The 23,633-nt window shown below is 31.0% G+C and overlaps 1 protein-coding gene and 1 long non-coding RNA gene across 2 annotated transcripts; both read right to left on the minus strand.

Moving 5' to 3' along the window:
• Positions 1-18,520: 18,520 nt before the first annotated feature.
• LOC131630559 (uncharacterized) lies at positions 18,521-19,403 on the minus strand. Its single transcript, XR_009292367.1, has 3 exons — positions 19,312-19,403; positions 19,001-19,134; positions 18,521-18,786 (listed from the first exon to the last, which is right to left on the minus strand). It is a non-coding gene; the product is annotated as an uncharacterized LOC131630559 (long non-coding RNA).
• Positions 19,404-20,708: 1,305 nt separating this feature from the next.
• On the minus strand, positions 20,709-21,707 carry LOC131630541 (uncharacterized). Its single transcript, XM_058901322.1, has one exon. The coding sequence runs from the start codon at positions 21,705-21,707 to the stop codon at positions 20,709-20,711; it is 999 nt and encodes a 332-aa protein (XP_058757305.1).
• Positions 21,708-23,633: the final 1,926 nt, after the last annotated feature.

Below are 23,633 nucleotides of genomic sequence, written 5' to 3' on the forward strand. Positions count from 1 at the left end.
GCAACCCAAGCAAGGACATGTCATTCGACTGGGGTCTTTGGCATGCGCAACAACAAACTTAACGAATTTCGATACCCCATTCTCGTACTCTTTCGACAATCGATTGGCAGACATCCATTTTTTATCCATGGTTTTACTACTAAGCTAAACAAAAACACTAATTAGTCACGCAACTATAGTAAAAGAACAACTAATCACTGTAGAGAAAGCCAGCAACTTCTGGAACCACACAGTGTAAGATTCTCGAAAACTGTCAGAATTTAACTCTTCACAAGTAATCCATAGCTAGCAAAGATATTCCTGACCAACATTTATCACGATGGGAAGAAAAAGAATGAGAAGCTATATAAATGAATCATCACAAGGTACCATAGATTTTAAATGAGTGTTGTAATCTTTACTAATTAGTAAAGATTTTAAATTAGTATTATAGAATTGCAATAAATTAACACCTCAAATATATATTCATGACCAAACTTAACAGTACACATATTTCTGACCAAACAAACACTAAGACCAACATATCAAACAAACACTCCAAACACATTCTAATGGAATATAAAACATAGAAGGTTATCTAACCTTAGTGTAAAACAAGAATTTTGACTTGTCCAACCAACTTAATTCAAAATCGAAGGTCTTCAAGTATAATTTTGTCTCTAAAATGTGAAACCTGGATAAAACTATTTTAAAATAAATCAAAAAATCAAATAAAAAAACTAAAAAGAAAATAAAAGAAAACAAGTGCATAGTCCACAAAATTGACTGCGAGCAAGGCGCGTCAGACCCATAGACCAAGGGATCAGCCAATGGCGTGTCATCTCCCTCTGTCACGAAATGAACAAAGCTGGGATTTAAACTCCAAAGTATGAACAACATGCCACCTTTAGATCAACATAACTTTGTGAAAACTCAATCAATCAACACGATCCAAACATGAAAATTATTCCCCTTACGTCAAGGATTAACAAGCAACTCTTAGTTTTAAAAAACAATACCATATCAAAGAGAAAAGGAAGTAACAAGTCACAATTTCGTTCATTTTCACACATGTTCAGAAATGTATCAAACACGATTCAAGCAAAAATGTAACAACTCATATACATCAAACATATGGTTTGGCCAACATAGCTTCAATAAGATCATTTCTAAGCATTGATTCCCTAACATGATGTAAAATGAAGCTTAAGAGAGTTTACCTCATATTGGAAAATAAATCCAATGAAACTCTGACTTCCGAAATAAGACACCCCTTTGAATCTTCTCCTTGGGCTTCAAATGAGTATATGAGGGCAAGAGATGGGATCTGGAATGAGGAAATAGAGAGATCCTTACAGAAATTTCTTAAGGATGAAGAGATAGTTTGGTTTGTTTTGAGTGATGAGTGAGAACTCGTGAGAGAAGATGAGAGAGGTGAGGAGTTTAAATAGAGTGGAGAGAGTTAAGACTTAAACGGCGGCCAAACATTGAGAACGAACGGCGGCAGAGGGAGGAGCTTATAGAGGGCGTGAACGGAGAGATCGAGCGGCTGTGAACGGAGAGGTCGTGTTGACTGTGAACGGAGAGGAGTATGACGGCTGTGAATGGAAGAAGTACGACGGTTGTGAACGGAGGGCGAGGGGAGTTCGTGCGACTGTGAACGGAGGGAGGAGGGAGTTCGTGCGGTTGTGGATGAGAGAAGAGGGAAATAGACTGAATTAGGGTTTCGGTCGTTTTGTTTTAATTTTTATAAATTAATGACTTAAGGCAGCGCTTTTTCAAAAGCACTTTCTTAATGTTAGATTTAGCAGGCTTTTTCCTTAGAAAGTGCCTTCTTTTTATATGACTTTAGCAGCGCTTTTTAAAAGCGCTTTCTAAGGTTAACAATTAGCAGCGATTTTTAAAAGCGCTTTCTAAGGTTAACATTTAGCAGCGCTTTCGTAAAATCGCTTTCTAAGGTGCTTTCTTAAGACGACCTTTGACAACACTTTTTTAAAGCCCTTTATTAAGATGGCTTTTAGCAGTGCCTTTTTTAGCGATTTTTTTTTACAACTTATAGCAGCGCTTTGTGATAAAAGCGCTGTCTCTTTTAGTGCTTCCAAAAGCGAATTTTGGCGTAGTAAGGTTATAGAATTCCAAACTCCGGTGCGCACCTCACTAGAGAAGATGATCAAAGGTGCAATAATGGCTTGAGTTTATTTTCTAATGTTTCAACCAATCAGCATGCGCCATTTGTTTTATTTTGGTTGACTAGATTTAAATGGATCTGATGGGTATTTTTAAACTAATTTCCACCATGCACCTTAGCTTATGATCACTTGGATCTGCCACCGCATTTAATGAAATCAGATCCAACGCATCATGTTTTTTCAGATTTTAATTTCTTTTTCTAGTTTGTTTTAATTTTGATTTTATTTAAAAAAAAATGATTTTAACTCCCTTTTAACTCCAAAAATTCACATAAATATTTTATCTCATTTTACACTTTGTGTAATTTTTTGAAATTTTTATTGTTGTTTTTGCTTTTTTTTTTTTTTTAATTTTCTCTTATATGACTTGTTTTAAAATAGTTTTCTGATTTTAAAAATATCCAAAAAAGTTCTAAAAATATTATAAACCTTTACTGATTTTTCAATTATTATACTTAACATTTATTTGATGTTTCTAATATAATTTGATATTTCCCCTTTTATTTTCAATTTAAAAAATCATTATAAAAATCTTTTTCACGTATTTTATTTTGTTTTAATGCATTTTATTTTTGTTTGATTGCTGTGTTCCTTTGATCATGATCTCTTTGATCACAAGTCTCATCAATATCAATGGACTTTGTGTGTTGATGAGGTTTATAACCTTAATTAATCCACCAAGAAAGGTGATTGATCTTGATGATGACTTGATTAATGTCTTGATCCAATTTGGTTTTCTCTTTCCATCTTCATCTCTTTCTTCTTCTTTTTCCTTTTGATCAATTGGATGATTAGAAGTTCATCTTGTTCATGAAATTTGGATTGATGATTGATAAACTTTTATCATTTTAAATCTACCTTCTATTGATCATTGGATCATTTGAGGTACTTTATATTGATGATAAGTTTGTTCTAAGTTATCATGAAGAATGATTGAAGTAATGGACCAATCTCCTTGCCTTTGTGCTTGAACCCTCTTTGAATTTATACTTGTGCTACTTGTTTTAGGAGAATGATCTCTATCATTTTTCTAACAAGTATGGTACATAAATTGTTATTGACCGACCTCATAGATGCTACTTCTATATAAGTACATCTACGATTGCTTAACATAACGCTAAATTTGTCGCGAATTAGATCATTAATACTAATACTAACATCATTAATTACACTAACTTTACTTTAATTCCATTTAAATTCTTGCTATTTAATTTCCCGCCATTTAAATTCTTGCAATTTACTTTTAGCATTTTATCATTCATGCCATTTTCTTTTTATGTCATTTATCTTTTTGCCATTTATCTTGTCCTTTTCCTTTTGCCCCTTGGGCATTTTTTTTTTTTTTTTATCAAGACATTAATAAAGGAAAAATCCTATAAAAAATTGACTCTATTAATTGGACTATGGTTATTATTCCTTGCTATGGAGATTTAGACTTTTGAACTTAGGTTAGATCATTTGTTTTGGACTTTCATCCGAGACCTAAGATTCATCTGGACCATCCATTTGAGCCTGAGACTTTTGGTTAAGGCCTTAGAGTTTCATCTGGTACCTTGGGTTTTATCTGTCTGTTTTGTGTTTATCTGATGTAGGGATTGTTAATTGTGACTTTGAGTTTGAGTTTTCATTTAATGCAAGAGAATTTCATATGCGTCCTGAGAATCATTTGATACTTTGATTTCATCTGATGCTTGGAATTTCATCTGTGCTATGAGATTCGTCTGATTGCCTTGGTTTTTCATCTGATGTTTATGCTATTTATCTGCTTACTTTACTTGTGGCTTAATGCAAAGAAAAATGAATGCTCATTTTTACTTATTGTCATATTCTTGCTTCTTATTTGGTTAGATCTTTCTTTTTCCTTAACTTTTACTTTATGCTTTAAGATAGTCCTTTCATCTCTTACCCATCTTCTTCAATTTTCAAAATCTTCTCTCTTTTTCAAAACCTTATTGTTTTCAAACTTTAAACTCTTTTATAATAAACATTGACTTTGTCAAGTGACCGTGAAAACCTTTTTTCTTAATAAATGCTTCAAAACACATAAGCATATCAAAACTCCTTTCAAAAATCATAAAAAACACAAAAACCTCATTCAAATCTTTTGCCACTTGGTTTTTCATTTTAAAACATTTTCTCAAAGATTATATATTTGTCTTGTTTTAGAAGTGCTTGCAAACCATCCTACTTCTACAAACATGGCAAAGTACAGACATTTTCCACTTATATGTTGAGATATGCTACATTGACTTAGTCCAAGCTGTAAATTCTCCATACTCAAGATGATGCAAATTCTCATTTCCCCATAATTATAGAGAGTATATTGTGTTTTCTACTCAAATAAGACAACATATCTCTTCATTAAAATCAATCAACAAATTTTTGTTGTTTATTTTTTAGCGGAACTACAAATACTCTGACTTCCATATTGCATGAAAGGAGTATGTAGGCACAATATGTGACGTCTTGCCGAGCATAAAAATATTCTTTTTTCATCTCATCAATCTTTTTGCACCTTTAACCATTTAATCTTAAAACACATATTTTCAAAAGGTTCTCATATAGTATCATGGATGTGAAAGATACTAATACATTCTCCTTGCATAATCTACCCCCGTACCCTTTTTTCTTTGTTTTATTAGTTTCGTTTTAAAACTTTTATGGTCGTTCTTTTCCCATTTGTTTGGAAATAATAAAGATCGGTGGCGACTCTTACTTAATTCCGAATTAAATTAATCAATAGTTTAATCTCAATTTTTTTGCCGCGACATCTTCGAAAACTAATTTAAAACTAATTATAGATAAATAAAAAATTTCAAGCTTTTAATTAAGTTAAATAATTTCTAGTTTAATTTTGTTCATATATTTATTACTATTATTGGCCAATAGGTTACTGACAGAATATCTTCAGCCTTAGAAACTCTTTTCTTTTTCTTTTTTGCACACTATTTCTATTCAGAATGTTTTTTTCTGTGTATATGAACGTGCTAGTTCTGATATTTTCTAAGTCTAGTCAAATTAAGTATCTTCCTTCTGTCTATCAGTTCCTGCCAAATAAAATAAAATAATCAGATGCAGCATGTTGCAGATTGACTTTCATTGTATATACTACTTAAAAATTCTTTTATTAAATATTTTTATCTTTTGAATTCCTTAATTTTACAAGCTGGATGTATGCATATCTTGATGCTTATGAAATGTATGGGCAAATTTTCAAACTAAATTAAATTGAGAAAAAAAATCAACATGTTATAGTTCAGTTCAAAAATCAAACTTATTTACTTTAAGGTGATATTTGTGTTTGATATTGAACTATCATTATATTATATTGATTTATTAAATTTTGAATATATTGTATTAATTTATTTATTTTAATTCTAAATTGTTTGAAAAAATTTGTACTCTGAAAAAAACGTTTTTCATTTTATTTAGTTTTATTTTTAAAAAACATTTAAAATTATAACACACTAAACCGATAAAAATTGTATCAATTTTAAATTATTTTTAACTTTAAATCGACCCAAAAGTGTGCTGTTTGTCAAACATATGAGTGTCATTTTTGCGACGGAATGCACTATGAGTAAAAATTGAAACAACTTCGATTGTAGACTAATTTTGTCTTAGTTGTTAAAGTTTACGGTAAACCTTCTATTGTACCTTAGAAATTAAAGAATAAATTTTAATTTTTTGTCTATTCATATCTATAAAAAAAAGGAATTATTGTGCAGATAAACATGCTAACTTAAAATTAAATATTATTAATTTTACTTTGTAGAATGAGATTCATATTTTGTAGAATGAGATTCATGCTGTTGTAAATTCGAATTTCAATAGAAATAACAGAAATTTACCTTGTTTTAGATTTAGATAGGTTTGAGAATTTGCCTCTTTATTACCCCCCTAATTTTTGTATCTATTCCGTTTTCATTTATGCAATGGACAATGTCCTCTTTTGATTAAAAAAACCAAACTACTATAAACATTTATCAATTAACATGTTTTGTTATTTATGTACGTGAAGAAGATTAATAATCATATTATATGGGCTTGAACGTGCCACATATGCACATGCATTTAATAAATATTATTTTTAAGGAAATGGTTTTTATAAATTTGATTTGGTGTAAAGTAAATTTTTTAAAATGGTTTTATTTATATGTTTTTATACTCTAAAATAATGTAAAATATAATGTAAATTTAATAAAATTATTTATAAAAAAATTTATACAATTATTCTTATTATTATTTTTATTTTTATTATTTTCTGTCAATCTAAATTTGTGTATTGTTTCATGTTTGACCTATTCAAAATTGATTATAAGTGAGTAAAATTAATTTTGACATGCTTAGTTGCTTTTGAAGAGAATTGATTTTGTTTCTAAAATTGATTCTAACTTGAAATTCAAATTTGCAGCTTTAAAATCATAACATGATTTTTTTTCATTAAAATTTATTATTTAACTCACTTTTATGTAAATGTATTAGTTTCAGACTGACAAAAGGTTCAACAAGAAGGACCCAATACAACGGCCCCATCCAGACAAAGCTCTTCACTAGCTGACGAATAGGTAGATCTGCACTCTGGAGGTTCACATAGAAGTGTGCCTCACATAATTATCTTCTACTTTGATTCACAACCAACAATGCTCCCCATCCCACGTCGGATCAATTATGGATAAATCTAAGTGTCACCCTTAAGTTTAACTTAGAGTCACTCCTAAGTATTCTTCTCATTCATACTTGCATAATTCCACATCTCTCAAACATTGATTTAAGCGTTGAAGTTTTGACTTTGCAGGTAACCTCCCCCCTTTGATTACTCGAGCCCTTAACCATTGTATAATAAGCCTTTCCACATTGGTCGTCTTCTACATCTCATACATTTTCTATACTAATACATAATATTGGCTTAATCTATGTAAATCATCTTATGATCCTCATGAATTTTCATCAAATTTCTCCAGTCACATAGTTGTGTCACTGTAACTCTCATTGTAACCATTTTGGTTAATCATTCGATCATTGTTAGCTATTTCATAATACCTTCTTTGAAGATCGATTCTAAGGAAACTCAATCAACAAATTATAACAATTCTATTTTTTCTTGATGTTCGATAAGTGACTCAGATCCTCCAAGACAATGCGACAAAAGTTTTCACTCTCGCGAGTGACAAATATCCTCAGTACCAAAATTCATAGGCTTCAATCACACTCCTTCCATCGAATCCGAAACTACATCAGATCATAACTTCTAGTAAATTGATCTATAGTCTCTTTCAATTCTTTTGTTCAAATATCAAATTTTGATTCTTATGCCGCAACATCAGCCTCCTCCTGCTCCCCACCTTCATAGGCTAATCATGTCCACCCGCCAAGGTGATTTTGCCTTAGAAAAGACTTAATCCACTAATCTTGAAAGATTACAAATAACCTCTAAGAGTCTAGAAAGACACCTTAACCCTATCAAGTATATAGAATAACAACCTAGTCACTTGAGGAATACAAATCTCAACAGATTTACAGATGGAATGTTTACAAGATATTGCTTCTAAAAAGCAGATTGAAACATAAACAGTTTAGCTCAAATCTTAACACAATCTATGAGCAACAACTCTTGTGTTCGTACAAATTCTTAGAAACTAGATTTCTCACAATGGAGTGTTTAGTGCAGTCTCAATAAAGTATTTCTTTCTCTCTTTTTCTCTTTGAAGTTTAATTACTGAGTTTGAAGATATTACTTGAGTAGTATTTCAGATTTATATGTTCTTCAAAAGAGGGTGTCTCAAATATATAGTTCCATGAGTAGATGACTGTTGAGAGAGGAAAAGACGAAGATTTCCTTGCAGTAACAACTCAAAAGTTTTGGGAACTGTGAGCACACAAACAATGGAATCGTACAATACGTCCTGCAAAAGTGGAAAAGGTGATGCACTGTTGTACCATGTTGCTTCTTTTGAAAAATTCTGATTGTCTTTCATTTGTGATGTACTTTTTATCTGAAGTAAAGAGTGTAGTGAAGAGATGAAATAACGTTGACGTTCCAAGAGAAAGAATCCTTTTAGATACAGAAAGAAGTCTTCAGAGTCAAGAGTAACAGCCTATTTGAACAACGTATTCTAATTTCTGAACTGGAAGCAATAAGCGTTTCTAAGCTGAATTCTGATTTATGAGTAGTCGCTTTTCTTCAGAACATCTGTATATCCTTTTTCTGATGAGTCATTCAACATTCTTCAAAACGGCTGACATCTCTTTAGTATTGAGATGAATAATTTTTCTGATGTGTGATGACGCTGATTCTGATGATTATCTGAACAATAGTCTTAATCAACCAAAATAGTGAATCTGCACACTTAAGAAAATACTAGATTACACAATTGTTTCATACAAATATATGTATTATTATCATCAAAACTTAAGGATTGAATGCAGAACCAATTCTTGTTCTAATAACTCCCCCTTTTTGATGATGACAAAACCATGTATTTTGATGTAACAATTTTACAGGGGTATATCACAAAAATAAACAAATCAAAGTTTAGATAGAGAAAACTCCCCTTGAGTTGTACACACTCTCCCTAAGTCAAATACATACAATTTTTAGAAAGAATGGATAATTGGGCATTGTTAGGAAGACTCCGCCTGAGTTAAACAATCTCCCCTTGCATCTAAAACTTATGACTTTAACATAGATGAAGGGTTCTTCTGAGCCATGTTCACACTTCATGTGATCTTGTTATAAGTATTCACTTTAGTCATAACATCATATATCAGAGCATTTAGATCTTTAGGTGATGTAGCTTGTGATTATTTAATAAGTTAGAGTACATATTTCTCATGCATCTCATAACTTGGTGAATTATAACAAAGAACAATAGAACCATATCATGCTTGATAGAATAATATCAGAATATTTGATTCATTCGTATCAGAGTATTAGAATATGTGAATCATATTTTTTTGATCATCAGAGTTTGATACAGAAGATTTTGTCTTATTAGATAAATGAACATCATATAGACTCTGCATATCTTTAGATATTCTGAACAACAAATTTTTTATCAGATATTGCTTCTTCAGATATTTCTGGCTGACTATCAGAAGTTTTCTCATATTATTTAGGATATAACTCATGTACCAGAATTAGTACATTCCTGAATTTCTTTCTAAATCTCATTTGTTAATTTTAAATTGTAAGCAGCGAGATTTGTTGAGAATAGATATTATCAAAATCATCATTTTATTTCTCCCCCTTTTTGTCATAATCAAAAAGTTAAAAATATCAATAATTGACTTTATCGAAGGAAATGGTCTTGTTACATGACCGATCTTTCTTGAAAAACTCAATAAGAAGAATTATTTTCAAGAACCTTGTCAAAGCAATAAATGCAATCAACCACAAAAATAGATGATTGTGATTGATCAAATTCATCTTTTATTTAAAACGTGTGAACAAAATAGGGTGAAATATAGATAATTTTTTAGCTATTCTGAAGGATATTCCACACTGCTCGAGGTTATGTTCAATTAAATTGATATGATATAAGCGTTATAAGTTAAATCATATACTCTTATTTGAGAACCTATGACTTAATGTTCTCCTAGTCAGGAAACCTACAAATTTATGATAGAAGGTGTTTCTAATCAAGACATCTTCTAACTTGTAGTAGCATCATTTGTCAGAAAAGAAAGCTTCCGTAAGGTTTATATCTTATTTTCCACAGAAGAAGGAAAACATATACATTCAAGATGCATTATGGACAGTACTCCATTTTCAGATGTTTCAGAATGAACAAAAATCTATCTTCAGCTGAGGGTTTTGTAAAAACATCAGCCCATTGATAGTTTGTATCTAGAAATTTTAAAATAAAGTTCCCTTTCTGAACATGATCTCTTATAACGTGATGCTTTGTTCCTATGTGTTTAGCTCTTGAATGTAAAATAGGATTCTTACTTAAGCAAATAGCAGCAGTATTATCACAAAAGATAGGAATATTACTTACATATATTTCATAATCTTCCGGTTGATTTTTCATCTAGAGCATTTGGGTGCTGCATAATGATGTTGAAATGTGTTCTGATTCAGTAGTAGATAATGCAATTGTTGATCGTCTTTTTCTTGACCATGAGATAAGTTTTCACCCATAAATTGACAATTTCTATAGGTGCTTTTTTTGTTCAATTCTATCTCCTGCATAGTTTGCATCATGGAAATCGAATAGCTTGTATTCTGATGTTTTCTTATACATCAAGCCAAGGTTAGTTGTTCCTTTCAGATACTTTAGGATTCTCTTAACAATTGTTAAGTGAGTTTCCCTAGGATCTGGTTGAAAACGAGCACATAAACAGTCAGATATAGAAGAGAGTCTATCATACCACGATAGAGCTTCTCGCAAACCTTTGTGCTTACTTCTTGCTTTTCAAGAATACAAGTAGGATGCATGGGAGTCTTTGAAGGTTTACATTCTAACATGTCAAATTTCTTCAGGAGCTCTTTTGTATAATTACTTTGATGAATATAGGTAACATCTGGAGTTTGATTGATTTGTATACCCAGAAATTACTTTAACTCGTGCATCAGACTCATTTCGAATTCGGCCTGCATAAGCTTAGAGAATTATTGACAAATAGATGAGTTAGCATAACCAAAAATAATATCATCAACATATATTTGACATATCATAAGATCATTTCCAAAATTCTTACAGAATAAAGTAGTGTCTACTTATCCGCTCGAGAAACCATTCTCCAAAAGAAAGGCACTTAGTCTATCATACCAAGCTCTAAGAGCTTGTTTAAGACCATACAATGACTTCTTAAGTTTGAAAATGTGTTGAGAAAACTTAATAATTAAGACCAAAAAGAAAGAAAAAATAAAAAAGGCGCTTATGTGGAATTGTGGAGATAAAAATATAGAAAATGAAAAAAAAATGGCTACCACGTCAGAACCGTTTTTCATGTCAGTGTTTTTGTAACAGAAACGTCAGAGACCAACGCCAATAAGAAAGTGAGATATAGGGACTTATATAAAAAAAGATACAGGGACCAAATTCAAAAACTCGCTAACTTACAGGGACCACAAGACTATTTAAACCCTTTATCAATCTTTCATTTTTTTAGAAAACTTCTTTTTACTCTTTATGAAAAAACAATTTTCAAATCGATCAGCCGAAGCAAATCAAACCTATTAGTTTGATTCTGTCATATTTACTTAAAACCGAAGCAAAATAATTGATAAAGATTTTACCTATTTAGACATTTTTTAACTTAAAATCCAATTCAAACCAAATTGTTACACCCATAAAAAATTAGAGAAACTGAACTCAATTAACAATTAATCTTTTCCATTATTTATGGAATTAAAAAAAATTAGTTACCTTAATAATTTTTTTAATGAAATAGATTTTATAAGAATGATTTGGTGTAAAAAATATTTTTTTAAATGATTTAAATTTATATGTTTTAATATTCTAAAATATTGATGTTAAATATTATTAAAATGTAATATAAACATAACAAAAGATAGTTTTACATAGTTTCATCTCTCTCAAACATTGATTTGAGCGTTAGGGTTGACCTTGAAAGTACCCGATGTCTAGTACCAAATATTGACTCTGTCTATCAAATTTGACTTCCGATTCTCATGAAGTTTCATCAAATTTATCTAATCACCTAGTTACATCATTTTCACTATCGCGTTAACCCTTTTGGTCAACCATATGATTAGTGTAATTGTTTTCTGATACCTTCTACAATGTTCGGCTATAAGGCAACTCGATTAACAAATCACTACATTGCCATTTTTGTTCCTAATGTTCGATCAATGATTTAGATCCTTCAAGGAAACGCGACAATAGTTCTCTCTTACGTGACTAAAGAGTATCACCAACACCAAGAATCATAGGCATCAATCACACTCCCTCCGCTTAACGCGACACTAAATCAAATCACAACTTCTAGCGGTGGATCAAGACTCTCTTTCAATTCCTTTTCCCAACATCAATTTTCGTTCCCTCCACCGCAACATTGGCCTCCTCCTGCTCAGTGCCACTTTCAATCCTCAAGACATGACTTGTCACATGACATCCAATAAATACAATCCTCACTATGAATTCCTAGCGCAAACAAACTCATGTTGAATATCATCAATTACATGGAAAACCTTATAGTCAAAGATGTGGAGAGAAACATATCATTAGGAAAAACAAAATTTTAAGGTAATGAGACAACAAACAACAAGATGGCACCCTTATGTATTTGATAAGCGATCTTTGCCATCATCTCTGACCAAAAGAGCAAAATCCATGTCCAACGGTCTAGATGAAGTTTCAGTTCTACAATGATACTCAAGTTTACTCAAGTTAGCCTAGGAATATGGACGAACGTGGTAACCTTCCCCGAGTAAATGATTTGACCAAACGATAGACATTAAATGTGCATGTTTCCAATTCCACCTACTCTCACTCAATGCCACAACATAACTCATTCTCTTATAGGAATTATCTTCTCAACAAAATTACTTACTCAACGAAACATCCACTTAGAATGGTCTCTAAAGTACTACTTCAATTTTCCTCACTCGATAAATCAAAAAGAGGACTTGGGGGAAAACTATTTTAGGTCGGTAATACACCCAATAAGACCAAACCAATAGAATGTCCCAATCTAACTGAAGTTCTCACTAGCTGACGAACATGCGGACCTCTATTATAGAGTTTGGCAAAATAGTGCGCCTCTCGTACTCATCTTCATAGTTGATTCACATCACAGTCTTCTGCATCCTACGTCGGATCAACTAGGAACGGTTCTATCCCTCAGCCATATATAAGCATGATTACGAGTCACACCCAAATATTCTTCTCATTCACACTTGCATAGTTTTATCTTTCCAAAATACTGAATTGAGCGTTGAAGTGATATTATTACAAAAACTCCCCCTTTAATCACCAGACACCTAAACACCATATTGAAAGCTTTTACATGATGTTCATCTTCTACAGCTCATTACATCCCTAATTCAATAAAATATTATTTAAACATAAATTACTTTACATTAAATTCAGTTTTATTCATAATCATTTTTACATCATCAAATTAAATCTAAATCAATTTTTTGTCATTAGAAATCTAATCACAATAAAAAATATAAAGTTAAAATCAATTTTAACTAACATTTTTTTAAAATTAACAATAATATATTGCATGTATTTTTAATGTCCAGAATCATACTTTTATAAATTTTGATATAATTTAATAAAAAAATTATTTTTTACTATTTCAATCTCATCAATAGTTATAAATACTGTATTTTAAACAATGTCATTTTTGAAATCAAACATTATGATTATTTTTAAATAAAAAATTATTTAATTTAATTATGAATTTGTATTGTTATGGCAAAAATATACCTTTTAAGACAATTATAATTTATGCGGAGAAACAGAAATTCCTCTAGAGATGGGATTTAGGAATTTTTATTTCTCGTTAGGGGGGCGGGCAGGGAACCACTAGTTTCTCCCGACTTAATTTGAGGACAGGGTAGGGCTGATGATACTTAAGCATGCCCTCGCCTCTCCTCGTTGTCATGACTTTTCATTTTCTCTCTAAAACAAAAATTATATATATATATATATATATATATATATATATATATATATATATATATATATATATATATATATATATATATATATATATATATATATATATATATATATATATATATATATATATATAATATCATTCATCTCTATCAAAATCACATTTGATAAAAGTGAAGTTATCTTTTAAACTTTTTACCCTAATAGAAAACACACAAGACTTTTGATGAGATATGTTACTTTGGCTTTTCTTTTTGTTTGTACAAATTGAACAAGCTTTGATGGATACCAAATAACACATGGCTCTGCAACAAATATAATGGAAAGTAAAGCATCAAACACTTTTCCACTCGTGCACTTAAGTACAGTCGTGTGCATCATCATCATCATGGGAATGTGTATCAAATTCAAACATTGTTTCTCATCATTCCTTGCTTTACTTTTTTGCTTTGTTTTAAAAAGATTGATAGTGAAATTCACATAGAAAGTGTGAAAAGGAAGGAAGGTTATGGTGCTTTTACATCCACATTTCAAAATATAAAATATATTTGTAATTTTGTGTTTACTTATGTTGTTATAGAAAAAATTAATAAATTGAGTCTCAGATTTTTATTTTTTTTATAAATAATAATCCTCTCTATGCAATTACAAAAAGTAAAAGTTTAAGTTGATAATCAATACAATTAATAATTAACGCTAAAAGAAATTTCAAAACATTTATCGCTAATCTTGATTTAAATTTAAATTTGAACTCATATTAAAGGTGACAAGACAGATCCGACCGACCGAACATGTTCATTTTGTCTTTTTATTTGACAACCCAAGAATTTTTATCCACACACTCTAATATGTTCTTTTCATTCCATTTTTATTTTTACAAGTTTTTGAAAACAAAGATATTAATATAAATTTTAAAATTTTAAAATTTTAAATATGTAGTGCTTGCGTGCTCGCTCCACCCTCAATTTTTATAGAATGAATCAAAAATTTAAACTTACACCTTAAACAATATAAGCTCAATCTCATTCTATTTCTTTGTAAATTTTTAAGAAAAATGAGTATAAACTAAGTACACATGCCCTTCTTCCACATCTACTCAAAACATTGGTTAAATAGAAAAAAATCTTTATCATTTCATCTAAATGTGTATAAAAATGTTTATATATATTTTTAACAAACTATTTTATTGATAACAAAATTTAAACTCAAGTTCATGTGAAGTTTGAGTTAACTTGTTGAAAAAGGTTTACTTGGTCAAAGTGTCAGCTTTATGATGCACACATGCACCCCATAGTTTCATGCTCCACTCAGCATTCACATTGACCCTAATACACCATATGTCCCTTTCACATCACTATTTCACATTACTCTTTGTTTGTTTTTTCTATAATACATGTGGCTACTTTGGCCCACAATACAAAGATATTGACCCAATTTATAGCCTAATCCAATGCAATCCATTTTGTATCAATAAATTATGGACACGTGTATGACTCACCTTCATCCACATGTCAACATACATATTCATGTATCTATGGGTTGACCTATTGGTTGAGGTTTGGGTTTTAAGAGGGTGTTTCTTTTAAGATATCAGGTTCGAATTCCACTAAATGCAAATAATTTATGTGTTGGGACAGTTCATATAGAGCTTCGCTCTGGCTTTAACAGACCAGTCCATACGACGCTTCGCTCTGATTTTAAACGGGGTCCCTGCAAGTGGATGGTGGGATTGATCTCTTTGAATTAGTCAGTGATGTAAAAAAAATGTTCATAATGGACCAGTCCATAACTCTTTTTTATAAAAAAAAAAAATCTTTTACACACAACAACAACTAACACTTCTAAATTGAATACATGATTTCCTTGTCTCATTCAAGTTTGAGAACATATGATGATGTTCTAAAGTTTGTTAATAAAATAAATGTTGTTTTCGATTTTTTTTTATGGAAGAAATGGTGTTTTTGAGCTTGGGTTATTGGAGAAACATAGTCTCGTAAGTTGAAGATGAAGTTTGGAGGTAGAGATGATGTTCTTCTAACTCTGTCTAGAGACAAAAGAATGAACAAAGAGTGTTATATATATATATATATATATATATATATATATATATATATATATATATATATATATATATATATATATATATATATATATATATATATATATATATATATATATATATATATATATATATAAACAAAAATGAGTGACTTTTCACCACAGTTGAAATTCCAACAGTTGTGAAAATTGACTAAAAAATAAATAAAAAACAAAATTGTAGGTGTTAGGATTCAAAACCATGACCTTGAGTGACTTTTCACCACTTTAAGAAGTTCCAACCGTGGTAAAAAGTGGCGTAGAATCTACTTAATATAAATTCAAGGTTGTCATGATGACAACCTTGGACACAACCCTAAACCTAAATCATACGTGGCACCATATTAGAAACTTCAATCCAAGGTGGCATCATATTAAAAATCTATTAAAATTTTGAATTTTTATCATTTTTTTTTTCACACCAAATGATTACATTTATCCAATCTAATATCCTAATTTGATTATAATAATAAAATAATAATTAATACTTCAAAATAAAAGATATTAATTTCTACATATTATTTTAATTTAATTATATATTATAACTTAATAAAAAGAATAGATTTGTTGATTACGTTTTTTAAAATAACTTTTATAATGTTATATATTTTATGGTTAAATTTTTTTATTTTTAAAATTCACAATATATTATTTCCACATATCATTTTAATTTAATTATATAAAATATAAATATATTAAATTATTATAATAAAATAGTCAAAAATTAAAACTATTCAAAAATATAAATACAATTATTTCTTCAAAGTAAAGGATATTAATTTCCATATATCATTTTAATTTAATTATAAAATATTAATATATTATAATTAATATTTTTTCCTAAATATTTTATGGTTAGATTTATGATTTGTTTGTTACATTTTTTAAAATGACTTTTATAATGTTATATATTTTATCGATAAATTTTTTATTTTTAAAATTAAAAATAGAGTCAATGTTTATATTTTATTATTAATTATTTCTTTATACCTTATATTTTTACTACAAATTAAAAAAATGTCACAAAAAATAACTACACTTTAATAAATGGTTACATTTTGGAAAACTATATATTATAATAACAATTTTTATTCTTATTGCAATTACTAAATATTAAATTAATAATAATGATTATTATATTTCATAATGGCTATATTATATTAAATATAATGTTATATATTTTATGGTTAATTTTTTTTATTTTTAAAATGAAAAAAAAATAAACGATTATATTTTATTAATAACTATTTCTATGGTTAAATTAATGATTTGTTTGTTATGTTTTTTAAAATGACTTTTATAATGTTATATATTTTATGGTTAAATTTTTTTATTTTTAAAATTAAAAATAGATTCAATGATTATATTTTCTTAATACCTATTTCTTTATACATTGTTATTTATTATAAATTAAAATTTTCATAAATAATAATTACACTTTAATAAATAGTTATATTATAGAAAATTATATATTATAATAATTATTATTCTGATTGCAGTTAATTAATATTAAATTAGTAACAACTATGATTATATTTCATAATGATTATATTTCATAATCATTATATTATATTAAATATAATTATTAATATATTTTGGTTACTATTATAATAATAATTATGATTATATTTCATAATGATTATATTTTATTAAATAGAATTATATAATTATTAATATATTTCGGTTACTATTATAATAATAATTATGATTATATTTCATAATGATTATATTACATTAAATATAATTATTAATATATTTCGGTTACTATTATAATAATATAATTATAAATATTTGAAACTGATTTTAATAATCATTAATATCCTTTATTACACAGTTTATTATATTTCTTTTTTATATTTCTTAACTATTTTATCAATCAATATAAATAATACAAATTAATAACTGTTTATAATTATCAAAATTATGAGTTACAATTTTTAATATGAGTTATTTTCTTATTAATAATTATGATCATATATAAATACATACTTTGGATGTACAGATTTCACGTAGTTGTAGTATACAAGGTGGTTATAGGTCTTCATCTTTGACTTGACTCCTAACACCTCTTATATGATAGTATATACTCTTTTTTTATTTTATATTAACTGTTGTATGATACATACTTTTGATTTTGTATTGTAATTTTTATTTTATCGTGTATATTTGAAATGATATTCGACATATATCATTGTATCCACTAAGGTGATCAATGTATTGTAATTTTTATTTTATCACCTATATTTGAAATGATATTTGACCTATATTTGAAATGATATTTGACATATATCACTGTATCCTCTCAGGTGATTAAATCCAGCCAGTGTGGATTGGGTCTTCTCCAACCATCAAAGATTTGATTAATAAGAATTGGAAAGTCTGAATTGAGTTTGAGTCACGGTCATAATTATTAAGAGTGTCCAACCGATTTTTTACCTTTCTTTATGATGTATTAGGGATTATCATTCTAAAGTTATTTATGTTTAGTTTCTCTCTAGGTATAGATCTTATTTGTGTTTAATTTTTCTCTCAGCAGCCGTTATGTCCCTTTTAAGTCCACTATTTAAGATTAAGGAGAATAATGCATAAGATCAAAGCATGAAATTAATTTATGCATTGAATAGAACCAAGTGAAGGCGAAACAGAAAAAATCTAGTAAACATTGAAAATTTGATAAATGGTAATCAGTAAAATATGAAATTAATTTATGCATTGAATAAAACCAAATTATTCATCTTTCTTAATATAAAGTCACTAATTTCCTTCTATACCTTCCACAAACCATCACTTGCCAAAATGATGAATTCAGTGTCATCACCAATCTTCTTAATCATCACACCAGACTCTGCAGTGATGTGCTATTTCAGTTTTCCATCACCAAATGCTTTTGTTTTCTAACTCTCCATCCACTATTGCAACATTCCCTAGCAAAACCGGAACAAAAACTTGTAATCTATATTATTAGAAAACTCTATATAGCAAAAAGTAGATGTGATAACAATACCAGGTAACAATTTGATAATGACCCGTAAGAATTTTGTCATAGTAAATTCATAACCCTATCACACACAATGAAATTTGTTTACCTAAACATTATATAAAACATAAGACATAAGACAAATAGTTCATTCTTCAAACCTGGCCAAAAGTTATTGAGATAAATATGCCATCTTTTTCAAAACCATGTGAACAACTTTCAACGTGGACATCACCTTGGACTTAGTTTCCGGCTTTGGATTCCATGGGTCACCATTATCCACGAACAATACATCCTTCAAAATCAAAATTAACATATTCACATTTATTGCTCAAGCTTAAAAGATGTAGGAATCGTAAATTCAATTGTGACAACAACCATGAAAATTGAAAAAATCAGAAAAGATTTCAATTTTCAAATTTCAATAGTAGAAAAAAAAAGTAGATTAAAACAAAAATAGAAGAAAAAGAACCTTGAAATGATTATTTTCATGGATGAAGACCATTAATACTCTGCATCATGTAAATCCTTTGAAATGATTAGTTGCTTACTTGTTTCTTTCTTCTGGTCTGTTTACTTTTTGTTTTCTAGATGTGCTTTAGCTTTCGTTCATGATCGATTTGTGGGTTTCACGGAGGAAAAAAGATGATGGGGGTGCTAGGGTTTGACGGAGGAACAGAGAGAGAAAGCGGGAAGACGAAGAGCTATGTCTATTTCAATTTGGATTTTCACAGCACCATGATTTAGGGTTTGCGAGAGAAGAGAATACAGAGAGAAAAGAGAAAGGGAAAAGAGAAAGGGAAAAGAGAAAGTAGTACGGTGAGGGAAAAGAGAGAGAAAAGAGAAAGTAGTATATTGTGACTCGTGAGGAAGTTTTTCAAATTGGACCAATGAAATTCAAATACTTGTGAACATAAACTCAAAAGTAAATAGTTTATTTGTTAATTACTATAATGTCCTTTTTGCAGTGCAATTTAATTTTGAGGAAAGGATACAATAGTCACTTTGGTCAATCTTCTAGTATATGGTAGATAGTAGATAGTAGATAGATAGTAGATAGTAGATAGTAGATAGTAGATTTAAGTTCATCCAATGTAATATTTGATTGATATAGTTGAGAATTTTTTAAACTTTATTTTTCAAAATAATTATAAACCCTTTCATACCAAGTTAATCTTCAAGCAATTGGAAATTGATGAAGCAAAATTTACTACTGTGAACATGTAGCTTGTTGATATATATCTAGTACATCCTGAAGGAAAAATTGACAATGTTTTGATTAGAGTTGATAAATGTATGTTCCCATAAGATTTTATCCACTTGATTTTGAAGATGAGATAATATCCTTATTCTTTTTGGGAGGTCTTTTCTAGCTACAACAAGAACAATGATTGATTTGTAAAAGAGTGAACTCATAATGAGCGTGAATGATCAACAAATTACTTTATATAGCTAAATCCATGAGTTTTCCTATTGAAGTTCTAAAAAAAATCAAAGGTAGATTCATTAGTATAAGTTCACAAACACATGAACAAACAAATTAAGGAGAGATCAATCATGTTGATGAAATGGATAGATTACAAGAAGAACATTTTAATTTGAATTTATTGAAAAGATAACACCTCATAAGGATAATAAACAAGTATAATTCTTTCAATACATCATATAACTAGCAAGACATTAACTTTATCCCGCGTGGGAGTATCAAATCTCAAAAGTGACTTTATGGTAGACGTTAGTTCGCCCGTTGGTAAAGAAACAATTTGTGTTTAAAGCTGGTAACAACCTGACAAAATACAAAGCCCTAATAGTAGAAATGTCATTAGCGATGGAAATAGATGTTTTTTTTTAAGAGAAAATATGATTTCATTAAACAGCAGAAATCAAACCAGAGTTTGTTACAACATGATCCTCCATTGGGTAAGATCCTAGCCAGGTTCTAGAGCCTAGTCTCTTACTAAGTACTACTAAATTATGGGCATCAACATTAGAAGATCTAGGAATAAACATAACAGAAGAGAAAGAGAAAGAATTAAGAAGAATTCTGCAATCCTCGGTAATGTGATCGATCACAGCAATGCTCCGATGACCATTAATGCAGTCTACTACACCAAGAGCATCCGACTGCAAGATGATCCTTTCAAACTTCAAATCTGCGGCTATGCCAAGACTCCATCTAATGGCCAGTATCTCTGCGACAACCGGTTCTGTACGAGCCTCCTCCTTCTTACTGGCTGCCATTATGATCTTTCTCTCACGGTCCCGGAAAACTCCTCCAAAAGCGATGGATCCGTTTGGACTCAACCCCGCATCCACTTGAATAGTAATGACGTCCTTTGGCCAAGGCTTCGTCGTGGTAGCTGCAATTGAAATTGTCTTTTCTTCCTGATTCCACCTATTATGCTCAGCCACACCATTCACCGCGTCCTCTGCCACACGAATCGGATCTTGGAAAATCTGGTTGAAAACTGCACTATTCCGAGCAAGCCAGGTTCTATGCAACATGGTACACAACAACTGAATACTGAAAACGTCGCCGCAAGAGAGAAATCCCAACAACCAGTCTTTTATATCGCTGTTAGTGGGGACGCGGTAGCTCAACGGGGAAGAGAAGAGGAGTTGCTTTACAAACACACATTGCATAAAAAGGTGACTTACCGATTCCTTCGCTGTTTGGCATAGAGGGCACAAAAGGTCTGAGTTGATACCTTTCCTGGACAGATTGTCTTTTGTTGGTAGAATGTTTTTTGCCATTCGCCATAAGAAATTGCGGATTCGCGAATTTACCGGAGCACTCCACATTTTCTTCCACAGCTTTGTACTAGGGGCTCTAGAGGGGCCAGGTTTCTTGCTAGCTTTGGCATTCATACTGGCATGATAAGCCGACCGAACCGAGTATTCTCCATCCTTCTCGAAATGCCATATCACTTTGTCCTCAATACACCTTGAAGATAATGGTATATTAAGGATCTTTTGTGCTGCCGTAAATCCCTATCAATGAACTCAGAAACTTTTGTAGCATCATCGACATTCCTCATGTTGCCTTTGATCCGAAAGTCAAACTCTTCAGGGACCCATCTGTCCAGCCTCACCCGCACGTTCTCGCTATTGCCTATTCTCCATCTAGCTCCTTTATGAATTAGGTCTCTTGCGCTCAAGATGCTCCGCCACGTATAGTTGGGGCCATAACCAATGGAGCTCTCTTCAATGGATGACCTGGGGTAATATCTGCTTTTGAATACTTTCCCCACCAGAGATTCTTCGTTATTCATCAACCTCCAATAGTGCTTCCCGAGGAGACTCGTGTTAAATTCGTTGATTCCCCGAAATCCCATACCACCAGACTCCTTTGATGCCGCCATCTTCTCCCAACTGATCCAATGTATCTTCCGTTCTCCATTCTTAGCTCCCCACCAAAATCTTACCAACATCGACTCGATTTCCTGACAAATAGTTTCTGGCAGCTTGTAGCAACACATAATGTAGCTAGGAATCGCCTGGGCCACAACTTTGATTAACACTTCTTTTCCAGCTTTAGAAAGAAATTTTTCCTTCCATCCTTTAATCTTCTTCCACACTCTTTCAATCACCAATGCGAACACATCCCTCTTTGATCTCCCGAAAACGACGGGAAGTCCCAAGTATTTGGAATGGCACTGCACCGGTTTCACCCCCATCTTTGACTGAATCCCATTCTTGGTTTCATCACTCGCGTTCCCACTGAAGGACGCCTCAGATTTCTCCATATTCACAACCTGCCCTGAGGAATTCTGATATTGCTGCAGCACCTCCATTATTTTATCTGCTTCATGGTTGTTGGCTCTAGTGAACAGCAAACTGCCGTCGGCGAATAGCAGATGTGAAATCACCGGGGCTTGTCTTGCCACCCGAATACCATGGATCTCCTTCCTTTGCACCTCTCTCTTGAGCAGACCTGAAAAAACATCAGCACACATTATAAATAAATAGGGGGAAAGGGGATCCCCTTGTCGGAGGCCCCTCTCCGGTTGGAAGCTTGCGCTGGGCTGTCCGTTGATAAGGACCTTATAAGACACAGTGGTAATGCACTTCATGATAAGGCTCACAAAAAAGTTTGGAAAACCCATGGAATTCATCACCTCCTCCACAAAACTCCACTCCAATCGATCATAGGCTTTGGACATGTCGAGTTTTAACGCCATAACTCCACGCTTCCCTCTTTTCTTCTTTTTCATCCAATGGAAACATTCCATCGCAACAAGCGCATTATCCGTTATAAGCCTGCCCTTCACAAACGCGCTTTGCTCTTCATCGATAATATCTGGGAGAATTTGTTTAACTCTGTTTTCTATTGTTTTTGTCACTATCTTCATCACAACATTAGCGAGACTGATGGGCCGGAATTCCTTGGGGCTTGACGGCTTTTTGCATTTTGGAATTAAGACAATGTGTGTGTTGTTGAGATCTCTTGGATCTTTTTGATTGTTAAGGATATCCAGGACTGCTGTGCTGACTTCAGAGCCAATAAGATGCCAATACTTTTGAAATAACAGCGCCGGGAGACCATCGGGTCCGGGCGCTTTGAGCGGGTCCATTTGGTTCAAAGCTTCTTTTACTTCCTGGGCAGTAAACCTCTCTTGACACCAACTAAAATGCTCTTTCTTAAGCTTCCCCCTAACCACCGAGCAAATATCATGTGCCCCTGTAGGAGCAGAAGACGTGAAGAGTTCAGAGAAATATTCCACAAGAATTCTCTCGCAATGAGCATCCCCTCTCCACCAGTGCCCTTGTTCGTCCTTAAGCTTGTTAATTTCA

This window comes from Vicia villosa, unplaced genomic scaffold (genome assembly GCF_029867415.1).
Source record: "Vicia villosa cultivar HV-30 ecotype Madison, WI unplaced genomic scaffold, Vvil1.0 ctg.000696F_1_1, whole genome shotgun sequence".
NCBI lineage: Eukaryota > Viridiplantae > Streptophyta > Magnoliopsida > Fabales > Fabaceae > Vicia > Vicia villosa.

Coding starts and splice junctions, on each gene's coding strand:
- LOC131630541 (XM_058901322.1), bottom strand. CDS start 21,707: ATGAATGCCAAAGCTAGCAAGAAACCTGGCCCCTCTAGAGCCCCTAGT.